Below are 15,772 nucleotides of genomic sequence, written 5' to 3'. Positions count from 1 at the left end.
CAAGCGTTAGTGTGAGTGAACGCATAAAGGCTGCGCGTCGTCTGCCGGGTGTTGGATGTGTGAGTGTGTGTCGTGTGTGTTGCGTGTGTGTTTGCGTGTGTGTGTGTGCGCGTACGCAGCCAACGCGCTGGATCGGAAGTATATCGAAGGGACAAGATATTACTGCGGATTTCAGAGAAAAGCGGTTCTTTCAAATGGTTGAATGATTTTTAACGGTAAACCAATATGCCTTTTTTCAGAGGCCGACTGTAACGAACAACCTGGCAAGTAATGAAAACTGCTGGATATTTTTTAGTAAAATATGGGTGTTGTAAAGCTTTGTCCGGCAAATCCGGCAAATTAAAGATTTGTGGCATGCGGTATAGAAGAGTGAAGCGAGAGCGGCGTAGAAAGATAGTTTCGCCCAATACTCACACTCATATAACTCACTCGCACACAGCCAAGCGGGAGCAAAACTCACGCACACACCGACAGATTGGGTGAAGTATTTCACGTACTCGGATTTCTACAAATGGCGTCTGGTTTTGAGCGACGTTGAGCTGTACAACGACAAGGATAGTTTTAGTTCGCAGAAGCAGGCGGCCGAAGCAGCAGAGCATACGCATAAGTGGTGAGCAGCAAAAGCAGCAGCAAGCAGGCAGCAGTAAGCAAAATTTGGCACATGGTTGTTCATTTTGTTCGTGCTTTGTGCTGGCGTAATGTATAGTAAATTAGACTGTTTAAAGGACGGAGAAAAGCGATATCAATGGATTTTGGTGGTTGGCAAATGGCGAAGCCGTGATAAAATGAGTGAATCACGTCGTGCCTTTTCTTCCCGGTCCACTGCTTTACCTTCCACCATTTCGCCACCTCCTTCCTCTTCCCTTTTCACACTCCCTTCTTGGAGCAACCAGCCGTGTTCCGGTCGCTTCGAACGAGGTTCAGTGCTGGGAAAAAAGGATGGTAGTTCATGTATATGTATCTTCAAGACGTATTTTTGACAAAAGATAGTCTTTTTTAACAATATAATTGCCGAATGCGGAAGTGAGTCCGGTTATGTATTGCTCCATTCACTTCCTGTCCAAAATGAACGTGCTCTGGTGCTTCAGATGTTCCGGTGTTCGTGTAGGAGTGTGCAAATGTGTTTAAAATCTTTGTCTAAAGTTATACGGTATTTAGTGTGGCCGGAAAAATGCAGGAAAATTAAGAGATCCCTTCCATGCCATACTGCTAGACTCGACACAAGCTGCTTCAAAAATGATGGAGCACTAGATCCGTTAGTGTGTGAATTGGCGTAAACATGGACATTTTGCTTCCCCGTGCAATATTCAAAGCATATTAAAAGGCAGGAACATTGTTTCGTCGTGCAATTATTACCGTTCCGATTGTTCGGCAAGGATGGACATGGGAGAGTGTGAATTACGCTATGAATACGCGAGTGAACGAGTGTGCGTGTCGAGATGATGATGATTGTCAGTGATGAAGCGCAACAATGGAGAGACGTGTTGATGCGTTCGATTTCTTTGGCCTCGTTGGTTCCGACTTGTATCCGTTATCCGGCGACTCCATTGAAGTAATTTCGTTCCTGTCCCAATCGATATTCATGCAACGTGTTTAAGAATTAAAAGTGGCCACGAGGCGAATGTAAAATACTCAATTTTATTTTTTTTATTCTCTCTTTAATTCAAGCAGTTTTGTGTCACCAAGGAAACGGCTTAACTCTAACGCCAATGAATCTACTTCTACCCATCCAATATCGTTGATAAAACATCCAGACACAGCTGGAAAAAGGCAATACAGAAGAGTGTATAATATTGAAGACGAAGAGTGAACATTTTGACGTTACCCTGCCCTATTGCACAAAGTAAATATTGTATGTGGAGTTAGGGCACTGATGGGGGAGTTAAAAAACTTTGCTCATTCGCATGAAACAATAATATACGCCGGAAGCAACTCTAAAAGTTGCTGTGAGCTATTCGCAGTTCACATCTCCGCCTTTTGGGCTCTCCGCGTTTAATATACTGTATTACTTTACTTAGGCCGGCGATTTACTCTCTTTCTCGCAAAATCCGCTTTTGGTGCTTCGTATAGTCTACAGTAAATGCGCGCGTGTGTGTGTGTGTGCGCAATTTCTGCGTTCAACTTCACAGTACAGTATGCGTTCCGTTACCTTATAGCATGTTCCCTTTCTCATGTTGCTGAAGGTTCTGTATACGGATATTGTAATGCGTTTTCATGGAGTAACAAATCAGAACAAATTAATTAAAAACTTCACTTTTCGTTATCTCACTCTTGCTTATCTTTCATACTGATTTTACAATTCCTGCTAGTTGGGCGGCGAAAATAAGAAATTGTGTTGAAACTTGAAGCTCTCAGAGGTTGAGTGTGGGAATTGGAAATGCAATTCCATAATAATCGCAGAGAAACGGCTATGTTGTGTTTTTACACAAGTCGAAATGAGAGGGAGAGAGCGAGAGAGAGAGAGAGAGAATGGAGAGTAACGGAAAGGAAAGTATGGAGCAAATTGGTTTAGTATTAGCGGAAGACATGATGGCGAGAGCGCGGTTGTGTTGTGTGCATTGGATGTTTTGCGAGAGTGTGCACAAATTGCTGCACTTTGTTGCAATCTTAAACCAGGCTTATAAGTTTGAGGTTTGATTTGACGCATACGAGATCGTAGACAAAGGCGTTGTACGTTGACGAACAACTTGATCATAAAATCGAAACAATCGCATCGTACAGGGCCATAGGGGGAATTCATCAGGTGTGTGTGTTTTTTTACTGGTACTTATAACCAGGAAACGCGAACAAGACTTATCGTTGTGTTCGTTCGAGCGCTTTTCACCAAAGATTAAATCCCGTTAACCAACACCTCAGCAAATTTTCGGATCAACAAACATGTTGTTGACAAAGGAAGAAAAAAATTCACCCAATGTAATGTAATATAATACTTACCATTTTCTGTTTCCATTTTTCAGCTACTTTGTAAATACATACTGTATATATAGCGAGATGAGTACACAAACCCGTTCCGGAGGTGGTGGTGGTGGCGGAGGCCGTAACAAGTCCAAGGCCAAACACCATGAAAACAAGGAGAATTTGGCTAAGGAGGACGGACAGAATCAGTCACAGCAGTATCCGAAAGGAGGTTCCGGTCCCAACAACGCCAGCGGAAATGATGGTTCGGCTGCAACTACCGGCTCTGTTGGTGGTGGTAGAGGAGGCGACCATCAAAAACAGAAGGGCAGCGGAGGCCACAAGGGCACAGATAATGCTGCTCCGAAGGTTGTTGACGTGAAGGAGAAGCAGCAGAGGGAGGCCGGTGGTGGTAGCGGCGGTGGTGCTGCAGGCGGCAACAACGAGAAGTCCGGCGGATCTACGGGAGCTGCTTCTGGGGCTGGTGCTGGCGGTGCCTCTGCCACTCACACCGTGGTTAAGGCCAAGCAACCGACGGCCGAACAGATTCGCATTGCCCAAATAACAGACATCAAGAGCGGCATGGATGATCCCAAGATTCAGGAGAAAATCCAAAGCTTGATGGAAACCACGCAACGCTCCGAGGAAGAGGTGTGCTGCGCATTGCAGGAGTGCGACAGCGATCTCGATCGAGCGGTGATCTTTCTACTCGAGACGCTCCCGGTCGGGGCTTTTGCGACGACGTCCAAGAAGAAGAAAAGCAAATCTCAGGCGGCGGCTCAGAAGGACGGGGAAGACGGCGGTGATTGGGAGACAACGGGCCCGACCACCGTTGGTGGAGCCAGTGTTCAGCTGGGCGGCATTAATGTGGATCTGAAGGAGCAGCAGCGCCGTGGTGGCAACCGTGGCGGTTCGGGCAACCAACGTTCTGGAGGACCGGGCCGTGGTGGCCGTGCCGGTGGCTATCGCGATGGTGGCGGCGATCGTGACCGAGATCGCGACCGTAACGGCTACGATAAGGGTGGAGAGGGCGGTGGCTATCGTAACCGAGCGGGAGGCGATGGCGGTCGCATGCGAGGCGGACGCGATGGTCCGGGAGGTCCAGGCCGTGGAAACTATGGTTCGCGAGGAGGTCGTGGTGGTGGCCCGCGTCTAGGCACTCGTGGGCCAGGTTCGCGCGATCAGAACCGAGGTTCGCGAATGATGAACAACGATCATCAAGAGATCGATTCGTGGGATCCAGTCACGACGCCGGCAAACGCGAACGACCTCAAGCCCGAAGATTGTACGGCCTTCACCGATACTTGGGGCGATTGGGACAACGAGGAGTACACGGGAACGTTGGCGGATACCAAAGGATATGCCGGCGCTGTCGCTTCGACGACGGCCCCATCTGCTGGCGCTGGTGCTCAGCAGCAGCAATCGCAACAGTCAACGCAGACAGGCGTGCCACCGGCGGCATCCAGTGAGTGGCGAATGTTTGAAAACGCCAGACTATTCCTAATTATATCTAGTTACACGTTCTTACTAGTAACATATTGCCTGTTCTTTTTTTGTACCTACTTATAGACGTCACGGAACTCGCAGCGCCCCCGGGGTTGGAGCAGCAGGTACTGAATCCACCACCGCCAAAAGATACCGAGCTGGTGCAGCAGTACAGTACAACTGTCGTTTCGAGTACGGCTACTGCTGCGGTTGCGGCCGGTGGTGCAACTGGTGTCGCGAGCGTCGTACCACAGTATTCGGACCTGCATGCCGGCAGTCCGAATGCTACGACTGCAGCACAGCATTTGCGGCAGGCGCTTGATATGCCGCCTATGAACACGTCCTCGTCCCTTTCGGCAGAACAAAGTCAGTATTTTAGTACTCTATCGTCTCAGAATTCCAATCTCCAGCCAACGCCAAGTGCCGTCGGCTTCCAGCAGCAGCCACCTGCAGGCGTGGTGGCATCCCAACCGCCCACGACAGTTGTTCCGGCAGTTCAGCAGCAGCAGCAGCCGCCTCAACCGAATTCCGTGCAATATCCAACTGCTTTCGTTGGGGCAACTAGTGACGCTACTGCTGCTGCTGCTGCTGCTGGTGCTCCGACGAGCTATGCGGCTGCGGCGACGCAACAGCCACCAGTACGGCGGCAACGAGCCCGCGTTCCGCCACCATCGAAGATCCCATCCAGTGCCGTCGAAATGCCGGGTGATAATATGAACAACATTGGCTACCTGGACGTGCAGTTTGGTGGACTGGACTTCGGTGCGGACGATTCGTTTGATGCTGTAGTATCGGATAAGTTCAATTCGACTACAGGAACCGCTGGCAGTAGCGTGATGGATTCAACCCCATCTACCGTGCAAACGTCGGTGGTATCCCAAGCGACACAGGCGGTCGGTCAGCCACAGGCGTCTCAAACGCAGACGGTGCAACAGCAGCAACAGGGAGCGCAGGTTCCGCCAGCTACGGTTGGAGTTCAGCCGCCGGCAGCTCAGAGTCAGTTGCAGCAACAGCAGCAACAGGTCGTTTCGCAAGCACCGCAGCAAACCGTGCAACCGGATGTGAACGATTATCAATCGAAGGTTGGTGGTGGCGTTGTGGCGGGTAGCGTTGTTCCTAACAATTTGCAGCCAAAACCGTCCAATCTGCCTGGCGCACCTGGTTTAGCATCATCCCAGATTATGCCGGGCCAAGGGACGACGGAGGCACTTTCCTCTCAAAACGATGGGCTTGCCAACAGCTACTCGCGCACCAATGCATCGGGTTCGGTATCCACGTCTGTTAGTGCTGGTGTGAATTCCATGAGCAATGCAGCGGCTGGTAAGTGTAGAATAGTATATATGTAGCGGAATTTGGGGCAAGTGTGCCATACGGGGCAAGAGTGCCACCAAGTATTTTTCCTTAAAAACTTTAGTTTAATGATCAATTGTATATACAGTTGGATGCATTCCAATGTCTAGGTATACGGAGCCGAATTTCATATAGATCAATCGATATTTCCCATTGTTTTGAACTAATTTATGTTGAGTTTCAAAATAAGCTCTGAACAATCCTGGGAGCAATCAACCGAGAAAATATTTACACCACCGTAAAGCTGAGAAAACGTGAATTTTTTGGCGGAGTTAGTTGAAAAAAACTTTCTTTTTGTCACTGATTTAAAAAAAGTTACAACTTTTGGGGTAAATCCATCCAAGGCCATCTTTCATAGGCGCGAGCTGTCAAAAATGTAAACATTGTTGTAGCGTGCTGCGGAATGGTGCGCTATTGTGAGCGGATTCCACGCCAGAAAAACAGAACAGTAACAAACCATATTGTGGTACAGTTGGTGGTCAAAAAGGGTTCATTGGTGACTCAAGACATGTAGGAATACATAAACTAGTGCTACAAACGTAACAATTTCCAATTATCTAAGAAATACGTTTATTTTAACCAGGTGGCCGTCTTGCCCCATAGCCCAAAAAACAAGGTCATTTAGACCCTTTTTAAAACGCTTCAAAAACAGTTTTGTTTGCACTTTTTTCAAGCGAAACTCATTTATAAGTGAGGAAATAGATGTAAAATGGTTATGCGATTTAAATCGGCTTTTGATAAACACGTTTTAGTGAGTTATAACTTGAAATACTTAAGGTGGCACACTTGCCCCAAATTCCGCTATGCGTAAATGTATGGCATGCGTTTAGTGTGAATGATCTGAACTGAAATGTTGAAATATTAAAATTGTTTAATTGGCTTTATTTTGCTAGCGTTGGATCAGCTGACGAAATCGGATCCTTACGGTCAGTCGGCAAGTACAAATACTGCTCTGACCGGTGGCTATCAGAATGCTCCGTACTCATCAACGCAGGCGAACAAAACTGCGTCGTATCCTCCTACCGGTGCTCCCCAAGGGTACAACAACATGAGTTATTCTAACAACCAGGTAAGAACATTCATCGTATTGTACCATCCAATGCAGTCTGTTTCGAATGGAGCTTCATTTATCTTCGTTTATTACGACAAATTATGTTTATTAATCTTTTATTAGCTCGTTGCTAGCCAAATAAGAAGATTCTATCAGTTACCGGAGCAAAACATCCATCACAGAGGACATCACTACAAAGTATTGACGTTTGTTTGCTTGCTTTTAATTACAGGTGACGAACGCCTATCCTCCATCGACGAATAACTATAGCTCCTACAACCAAGGAAATGTGAATGCCTACCAGCCGCCAAGCAGTAGCGTGACAAACAACGTTGTACCGAACAACAACACGGGCAACTCGGTCGGAGGCGTATCAAATCAATCGAATCTGCCGGTGAACAATAATGCCGTAAATAGCAGGTAAGTGCAATTTGCGTGTCTTCTGTTTGGCATTGTGTCCCCCGGTGTCTAAAACCTATCCCGTTGATTTTGAATTTGATTTTTGCGATTTTTAATATATTATTTATTGAAACGAAAAATCCTTTGCTGGATCTAACAAAACAACATTATCTTTACTGAATGTCATTCGTGTACTACTACGTGCGTGCGTTGACTGATGCGCCTGCAGCTCGAACAATAACGCTGGTGGCTATCTGTCCAGCCAATATCCGGTCAGCCAGACGTCGTCTGCATTCCCGTCACAGCAGAACTATCAGAACAGTTCACAGAACGTGTACGGAAATACGGGACTGAATAGTAATACAGGGTAAGTGAAGCGTCACATATTATTGAGCTGTTAGAAATGACTGAAAGCTACGCGCGGTTTTGTTTGTTTTGTCGCTTCGTGATATACTCTTAAATCCTACGTTATCAAAATCACGTATTATAATTTCCTTTCTGCAAAAAGGTTCTTCCTCAACGGTAATGGTATGTGTGCGTGTGCATGTATATAGCTTATAGTGTTTCGTAAGCACCATTTCGCTAACTTTCAAAAATACATTTGATTCTTTAATGTGTTTGGGTTTTTGTGTGTGTGTATACGAAAGCTTTCGTTACACCGTACAGAATTTTTAATAATTGTTGTAATTGTTTCAATAATAGTTAAGGTCAGCTTCATCTTGAAAGCTCGCTGAACTAAAGTACCCGCATTTTACCCGTTTTCTGGTGAATTTATTATTAGCTGATTGATAAATTGTTGAACAATTTAAATAATGCACTATACTATACCGTTAAATAGTCATTACTGCATATCATTATATGTTTCTTCTTCTTCTTTTTTTTTGCTTTTCTTTGGCACAACAACCGTTGTCGGTCAAGGGCTGCCCAGTACCACTAGTAGTGGGGCTTGGCCTTTCAGTCACTTATTGATTACAGGATAGTCAGTCCTACGTATGGGGGCACGGTCTATTCGGGCATGAACCCATGACGGGTATGTTCTTAGATCGTACGAGTTGAAGACTGTAACCGTGGCCGGTTTTGTGTTCTAGTTGGTTAGAATTAATCGACTAAAGTTTAAATTTTATTTTGAATGTTCGTTTATGGCCTTATCTCTATTTTTGGGAATCGATGCTAAAGGAACGCTGAACAAGTAATTCTTTCCGTCATATTATTTAACTTCATACTGCTGTCGTACTGTTGAATTAAGTTTTAAGTTGATTTGGTTGATCATCAAATTAATCTAAGAATCCTTGCTTAAACATACCTTCATTGCTTATTAGTTTAAAGTTCAGAACAATAAGAAAACTTTTTTTTTTCGGGAGAATCCAAATAATGTCGTTCTACTATTTTACCCTATAAAACATTCATACAAATAATGCATGCATACATCTTTTCGAAAAATATGAATTCCTACAAAAACATAACCGCCTCCTTCACTACAACCCACTCGAACCCCTCCCCCCATTAGGTATTCTGGAAGCACAAACACTACATCCGGCCAGTATGGTAGTAATTTTAGTTCGTCAAAACTGAAGGACACGCCGGTGGTTTCAACGCCATTTGAAAGGTAGGTTTTGTTTTGTATTGTTCTCGTTAAAATTGATTTATATTTTAAACACCCATTTTTCACACCCATGCGTGCTATTGTTTTGTTTTCTCGTGTTTGATTTTCTGCTTATCACAACGTTTTCTTATAACAAATGTACTTCATTACTTTCACTACTCTGTACATTCGACATCGTCAATTATGCTGTTTTACTGTATGTTTTAGCTTTATTTTTTTGCGTTATTAAGTATATAATTATTCGTTTTTATTGTATTGTAAAGTAAAAAAAAACATCGTATTGTTGACTTTTTTTCGTTGACATTTATTCAATGTCTTCCTCACGTTATAGGTGTAAATGCAAAGGGTAAATAAATGAATTGCTACTATAATTCGTGACACATAGCAATGTTGTACAATGTGCACGAACAGCAGCAGGAAGAGGGTGGCTGTTGATCACTGTTTGAATTCTCACTTTACAAATTTTACGCTGTTGTACACTATTATATTATGTTAAAGTTTGTTTAAAGGAGTGACGCCCTTTGAGTTTACGGGGGGTTTTATAGCAATTCTCCTGCGATTTTTCCTGCGTAAAAGTAAAACGAATGTTTATCAATATGTTCGATTTTCTTTCATTTTGCAGTGTGGCTTCTAGTACGGTTTCGAACAGTAGCACGAACAATTCCAACAATAATGTAACCAGTTCGTCATCGCTGCCAATCAGTTCCGTGGTATCCACGACAAGTAAGTACACCTACCTAGCTAGCAAAACCGTTGAAACTCGCAATCTTATACTACATAATGTTTTTGTTCTTCTTCTTCTGTGTATTATTCTATATTTTGCAGCGAAAAGCAGCAGCACCACTAGCGGAACGAGTGTAGTCACTAATCTGCCGATGGTTAATCCGTACATACAGGCACCAGGATTGCCATTCTATCAGCAAGCTGCAGTGTATTCGTACGAAGATCTGCAGCTAATGCAACAGCGTATGCCGCATGTGCCTGGTTTTTACGACATCAACTACCAGACGCCTACGAGTCTCGGCGCGGCCGGTGTACGCGATGCGAACCTTGGTTCCGTCGCGTACTCGACCATGTCCGATGGTCGGTTCACGCGAACCGACAACAACTCGTCACCTGTTAGTAATGTTCCCAGTTCCTTGTCCCAACAAACAGGGTCTGGTGGTCCTATGTTGAACCTGCCATACGCTTATTTTTACGGCGGCAATATGATGCCGGCCAGCGGCTTCCAATATGGCACACCTGTCTATCCTGTTAGTAGTATTTAGTTATAGTAACGTATACTAGCATATATGAATGTAGAAATGTTGACCGTTTTGTATCTTTTTTGCATGTTCTCCATCATCCACCACAACTTCTTACCACAAATCATCTCTACTACACAATCGCCAACGGAACCGCAACTCCTTAAATCAACGAATGTGATGCCCGCCATCCATCATCAATCCGGAATTGGGACCGTACTGCTCTGTCCCTGAAATATAACCCTTCCTATGATTCAATTGTGTTCCGTTAATCTTTTTACCCCCCCCCCTCCCCTTTTTCCTACATGATCCGTGACCCGTGACCCTTCGCCTCCGCTCCTTTTAAATCCTGAATATAACAAAACGATTCGATCAAAATTATTCACCAATTCAAAATTATCAACTTTCAAACAAATCGAAATTACCATCCATCACCCATACACATCATCCTCCTCACCAACAGCAACAGATGCCCACAAATGCGGCAACATCCGGCGGTCAGTTCCAGAAGCCTGCTTATAACACAGGAGGATATGGTTCAGCGACCGGGTATGATACGCTTGGGCAATCAGGACAGGACTACAACAAGAATGCTTATCAAGCGTCCATCGTGGGACAGCAGCAATCGAAGGGTCAAACCGTTGCCAATCAGCAATCTGGCTCTGGCAGCGGATCCGACATGGCACCATCCATGTATGGTAAAAACCATGTTGCTATCAACAAAGTCAATGTAAGTGGGTTACAGTATAGATGAATGATTTGCAAATCAAAAATTCATTATTAATTTCGAAATTTATTCCTGTCCCTTTCCACGACGATTACGTTCTTCCTTAGTATGACAAACAATCGTTCCATTCGGGAACGCCGCCGCCGTACAACATTGCCGGAACACAGACGGCTGGAACTACTTCCGCACAACCCTACGGGCAGCATCTGGCATATATACCAACGATGGCTACGCATCACAATATCAATATGCATCAAAACATGCACCAGGTAAAATGACGTCATATTATGGACTGTGTTGTGTGAAGAACTCTCCCTAAATCAATACCATTTTTTATCGCTTTCCAATTGAAGGATTCCAACAGTAGCGGTCAAAGACCGCAAAATAATAACCAGGGAAAGACTGCAAGCAAGCAGCAAGGCTATTCTGCGTCTACTTATTGGACTGGGCCGAACTAAAGTCTTAAGGAAGGGGGACATAGCAAGAGAGCTAGCAGAGAGAGAGAGAGAGAGAGAGAGAGAGAGAGAGAGAGAGAGAGAGAGAGAGAGAGAGAGAGAGAGAGAGAGCGCTATAATGTAAAAAACAACATGTGGTAGTGTGTTTTCGATAGATTCTTTCCAATAATTAACAAAACTGTAACAACATAAACAAATTACACATACATACACACAAATACACACCCACCCACATACATCCAAAACAAAAGAAAACACACACACAAACGTAACGATGGAAAGGACAACAAAGAGGATAAGGCAAACGCAGAAGATCGATGCGATTAAAAACAACAGTATGTAAGAGCAGGGATGTAGAGAAGCGAAGGAAGTGCGATGGTGCGGGGGGGGGGGGGGGGGGGGGGGGGGCATAGAGGGCATATATTTAGTGTCAGCGCTGATCAACTGGTGGTGTCCCTTGATCTCTATAAGGAAGGAATGTTTCCATTTTACGTTTTATAACTCGCGCATACCATACCATACGCATATATGCATGATACATAAACTCGAGATAGTATCGTACATAAAAAATAAACACATTTTTCATACATAAAGACAAGCGAAGAAGCAAACAAATACAAAATTAAATTAATTAATTCAAACGCAAAGGAGCAATATGAATATGTTTAGTTTGTTTATTGAGAGTTGATCAGGCATCGAGCGAGAATGGCAAAGGGTCGGAATGAGAGTGTTTTCAGTACAATCGATGCTTTCCTTCCCATCCCATCCCTGTGTAACCCCACCATAGCACAGGGATCCGATCATGAGGCTAACGATCGATCCGATCATGTAATGTGTCGTATTGGTTTTTGGTATCGTTTTGGACGGATAGTCTTTGGATGAGTCTTGTTGCGATGAACAAACGTAGAATGAACCTTCGGCAGAGCAGTGGGGTGTACACAATACTCTGCTGCCTTCTTCGTGCTGAGATCTGACAAATGGTCCATAAAACGCACATGTTTTAAGATGGAATATAGTAGTTGATGAATAATACGTCTGAATGCCATCAGGAGAAGAGTGTTGCTCTCTTTTTTGCTCTGTATCTATGGTATGTGCGTGCGCCGTGTACGTGTTGGGCACAGTGGTGTGTACCTTTGATTCCCCTTTGATAGAATAACTTGCATAACTTTTCCGGAAAGAAGTGAAATTCATGATAAAGAACGGTCTCGCATTATAACCTATTACACTTTAATGCATGGAGTGAATTGGGAAAATGCAATTCATGCCTAATTCATGCATACATGACAATGGCGAATGCACACATTCAAGAAAAAACAAAACATTGATTTGGTTCAAGCGATTTTCGCGATTGCGCAACATTCTACATGATCTCTGGAATTACTGTAATTGGAGCGAATCGAATCGAATGCTACACACTATCCATCTTTTTACTATGTTGGAATGAGGAATGTCGTATAATCTGAATGACTAATGATAGAATAATGACGAATCAAACATGAAATTGGCGCTACAATACAGACTGAATCCATGAAATCTATGCAATGGCGTTTTTGTGTTTTTGTTTTTGCACTGTATTACAAGGTTTTGCGATTCAATTCAAGACCACGAGAAACACTTGCGATTCGTCGTGAGTCAATGCCATGACTGTCGATGCTTGAATCAGTCGCAAAATTGTCCCGTGGACTTAAGTTGAATAGGAAAAACAAAACCCTGTAACGCCGTCCGACCCATAAGTCCACCGACTACTTTGTGAAAGATATCACTTTTTCTAATATTGCGAAGTTCCCTTAGTTGTTACTTGGTTGTTAAACATTGACGTGCAGAATATGGCTGAGGGTGGCATGATATCTTAACGCTTCCAAGGAACTAATGCACTACTGGTACAAACATACAGCTCACAGAAGTTTCTATGCGGTTGTCATACACGTTTAATCCGAATGTTCATTCAGTCGTTGTTGTGTATGATGATCCCTATCTGTTCGAGAAACTACTTATTCTGGGTTTCGGACACCTGGCGTCGGACAGGCAGCAGGCCAAAACCGCAAAGCGGTTGTAGCGGCGGGTAAGTATTTATTTATTTTCTAATTAAATGGACCGCGTGTAGCCGGCCCCTTCAAAGCGGGATTCTACCACAAGTAAAAACTACACGAACATAAACGTAGATGGAATAAGTTAATCTGAAGTAGGTCCCACAACATTAATACTGTTAAAAAAACGCGACATGCTATGCTATGCGGGTTGTATTCACATCACACGTTCAGCACAACAGCCATAGAGAAGGATCACAACCGCCAAAGTGAATACAGCGATCCTCTATTTCGGGCATCTATCCTAGCGCGTAAACGAGCTTGGCGGAACGATTTGATGGTAAACGAAATTTGGATTGCTGGGACATGTTATGTTGATCCGAGCTCATCCAAGAAGCTGTTCAACAGCGACTCCTATTTTGGCACTAACCCCTAGGGAGCACAGTGAGCTCTACGGCTGGATCAGGTGAAGCTTTCTTGTATTGTGTAAGTTATAAGTAAGGCTTAGTGATTTATCGAAAATTAAATCAAATAGCTCAGTTCTTAGAAAGGCCAGGAACATGTTACGGCAACATTTCTGGATTTCTGGATCCTTTTTATTACAAACACAAGTTAGACACCTCGTTTTTACGATTTGGCAACATATGTTCCATAAACAATGCTATCGATTCTCACACACATCACTGGGAATCACTATAAGTAGTTTCTTTAGACGATTGTAAAATATGCTTTTGTCAGTTTCAAAATCAAATTTGAAGAATGTTTTGTGAAATTTCATGAAAAGTTACGAACGAAATATTTCGCTGAAATGTAACACAAAAGCATTTAATTATTGTTAATAGTATTGCTAATCGCCTTATAATCGCCGGCGACTAGCTGATAGGGATTAGTATAGCTATTTCAGGTAAGAATATTTTTGAGAGATGATGAATACCTAACAACGAATCAATGAGGAAAGTATATTAAATTAATCTGCCGGCAAAAAGCTATAGGTGCCAAAATATTTAGCGTCGTTAATCATAGGTGGCTGATAAAAGCATTAACGTAGCCAATAATAACACAGTTTTGAATGTTATTGATGTTTTCGGCCTAAAAACTAACCCACAGGGTACGTGTGATTTTCTTCAATGCGCCCCGTTACTGGTAAAGTTTGCCGACCCCTGGTGCAGGTAGACTTGTCTGCACCGATAGGCACGCTTTGTTCTGCGGGAACTCTATTTGACAGCTCGACTGGAATGGGCTGTTTTGCGGGATGCGAATGGAAAATCAACAAATGTTTCGAATAATATCCCGAGCTCTGATGCTCATCAAAATCTAAACTTTTAAGCTGGTTGGCTAAAGTGAGTATGAAATTGTGAAATATAGTAAACGCCTTGGCATAATTTTGATTATGCTCGTCATATTTGCAGGCCGCAGACGGTTGAAGAATGGACGTACAGGCACAAAGCGCCATCGCGACCAAGTTGTTTATCAACATTAGCGTTCTTTCGATTGCGCTAAACTCTTCGTTTTTTGTGTATCTGCTGTACAGTAACCGGCTTTACGATCTAGGAAAGTGCTGTTCGTCAGCTGTTCTGCTTATTTTACCGCTTTCGGAAGTACTTAAACATTTCTATGTAAAACAAATGTTTCAACTCGAAACTGGACTGAAAAGTGGCCCACCGTCATCATCATCATCATCATCATCGTCGGGAAGGAGCGCTGGTGCAGCGAACGCGAGGGCCGGCCGAACACGTTGGAGAGAATGGTTTGGTGCTGCAGTGCTGTTTACCTTGGCGACACTGTTTTATGCATTCATATGCGTCGTGCTTGGAGCACCGTTGGATCAGTACGAAGAAACATCATCGCTGGCATTAACACTGACCACGGTTACCATATTCCCGATCATCCTCCTCATCGGTCAATCACACACCTACCAGCTGCTGCTATCAGAAACACTCGAGCTGAAAAGCCCGCTAACAAATAGCTATCTGAATCTACTCAAAAACAACTGCATCGGAGTGATTCTGGGGGCCTGGGGAGCATCAGTGGTCGCCCCGTTGGATTGGGATCGACCATGGCAAGTTTATCCCATCCCCAATGTGGTTGGTTCAATAGGAGGATTGTTTGGCATGAATGTGTTTAATCTGCTGAGCACGGTGTACATAAGCATGTATCGTAATCGACGGGCCAAGGCACAGTAGTAGTAACCTTTGCAGTATTTGTGGGAAATAGAATGCTTATCTAGTCGTGTGTATGCCAAAATATGTCTCAATGACGGAATCAATTCGTGAAATTTCCATAATAAATATTATACTTAATTATACAGTAGCCGTAACATGTGTAGCATTACAATCTAATCGTTCTTCCCCTTCTGGGCGTAACAACCTACACGGTCATGCCGCCTATACAGGCTTTCGGGACTTATTTTAGGTATCAAGCAGCCGGATATTCAGTCCTTCGCATGGGGGGCACGGTCCATTTAGGTGTTGAACACGCGAAGGGTATGTTGTTAAGCAGTGGTTCACAAATTACCTTGGCCTGCTACAGAAGAGTC

At 44.0% G+C, this 15,772-nt stretch overlaps 2 protein-coding genes across 3 annotated transcripts; both read left to right on the top strand.

Annotated features, from left to right (window-relative positions):
- Positions 1-526: 526 nt before the first annotated feature.
- On the top strand, positions 527-12,746 carry LOC120953837 (protein lingerer). 2 transcript variants are annotated; one of them, XM_049607949.1, is made up of 12 exons: positions 527-643; positions 2,958-4,360; positions 4,465-5,700; positions 6,624-6,799; positions 7,014-7,201; positions 7,410-7,547; positions 8,688-8,786; positions 9,406-9,506; positions 9,609-10,036; positions 10,491-10,757; positions 10,862-11,023; positions 11,108-12,746. In XM_049607949.1, the coding sequence occupies exons 2-12, from the start codon at positions 2,992-2,994 to the stop codon at positions 11,210-11,212; spliced, it is 4,269 nt and encodes a 1,422-aa protein (XP_049463906.1). In that variant the 5' UTR covers positions 527-643; positions 2,958-2,991; the 3' UTR covers positions 11,213-12,746. The 2 variants fall into 2 exon arrangements, with proteins under 2 accessions (XP_049463906.1, XP_049463907.1); XM_049607950.1 differs by lacking the exon at positions 8,688-8,786.
- A 1,695-nt stretch (positions 12,747-14,441) lies between these two features.
- LOC120951959 (phosphatidylinositol-glycan biosynthesis class F protein) lies at positions 14,442-15,546 on the top strand. Its single transcript, XM_040370984.2, has 2 exons — positions 14,442-14,576; positions 14,646-15,546. The coding sequence occupies exon 2, from the start codon at positions 14,664-14,666 to the stop codon at positions 15,417-15,419; it is 756 nt and encodes a 251-aa protein (XP_040226918.2). The 5' UTR covers positions 14,442-14,576; positions 14,646-14,663; the 3' UTR covers positions 15,420-15,546.
- Positions 15,547-15,772: the final 226 nt, after the last annotated feature.

Source organism: Anopheles coluzzii, chromosome 2 (genome assembly GCF_943734685.1).
Source record: "Anopheles coluzzii chromosome 2, AcolN3, whole genome shotgun sequence".
Taxonomy (NCBI): Eukaryota; Metazoa; Arthropoda; class Insecta; order Diptera; family Culicidae; genus Anopheles; species Anopheles coluzzii.
The sequence above is the reverse complement of the archived record's forward strand: the minus strand, read 5'-3'. Positions and strand labels throughout refer to the sequence as shown.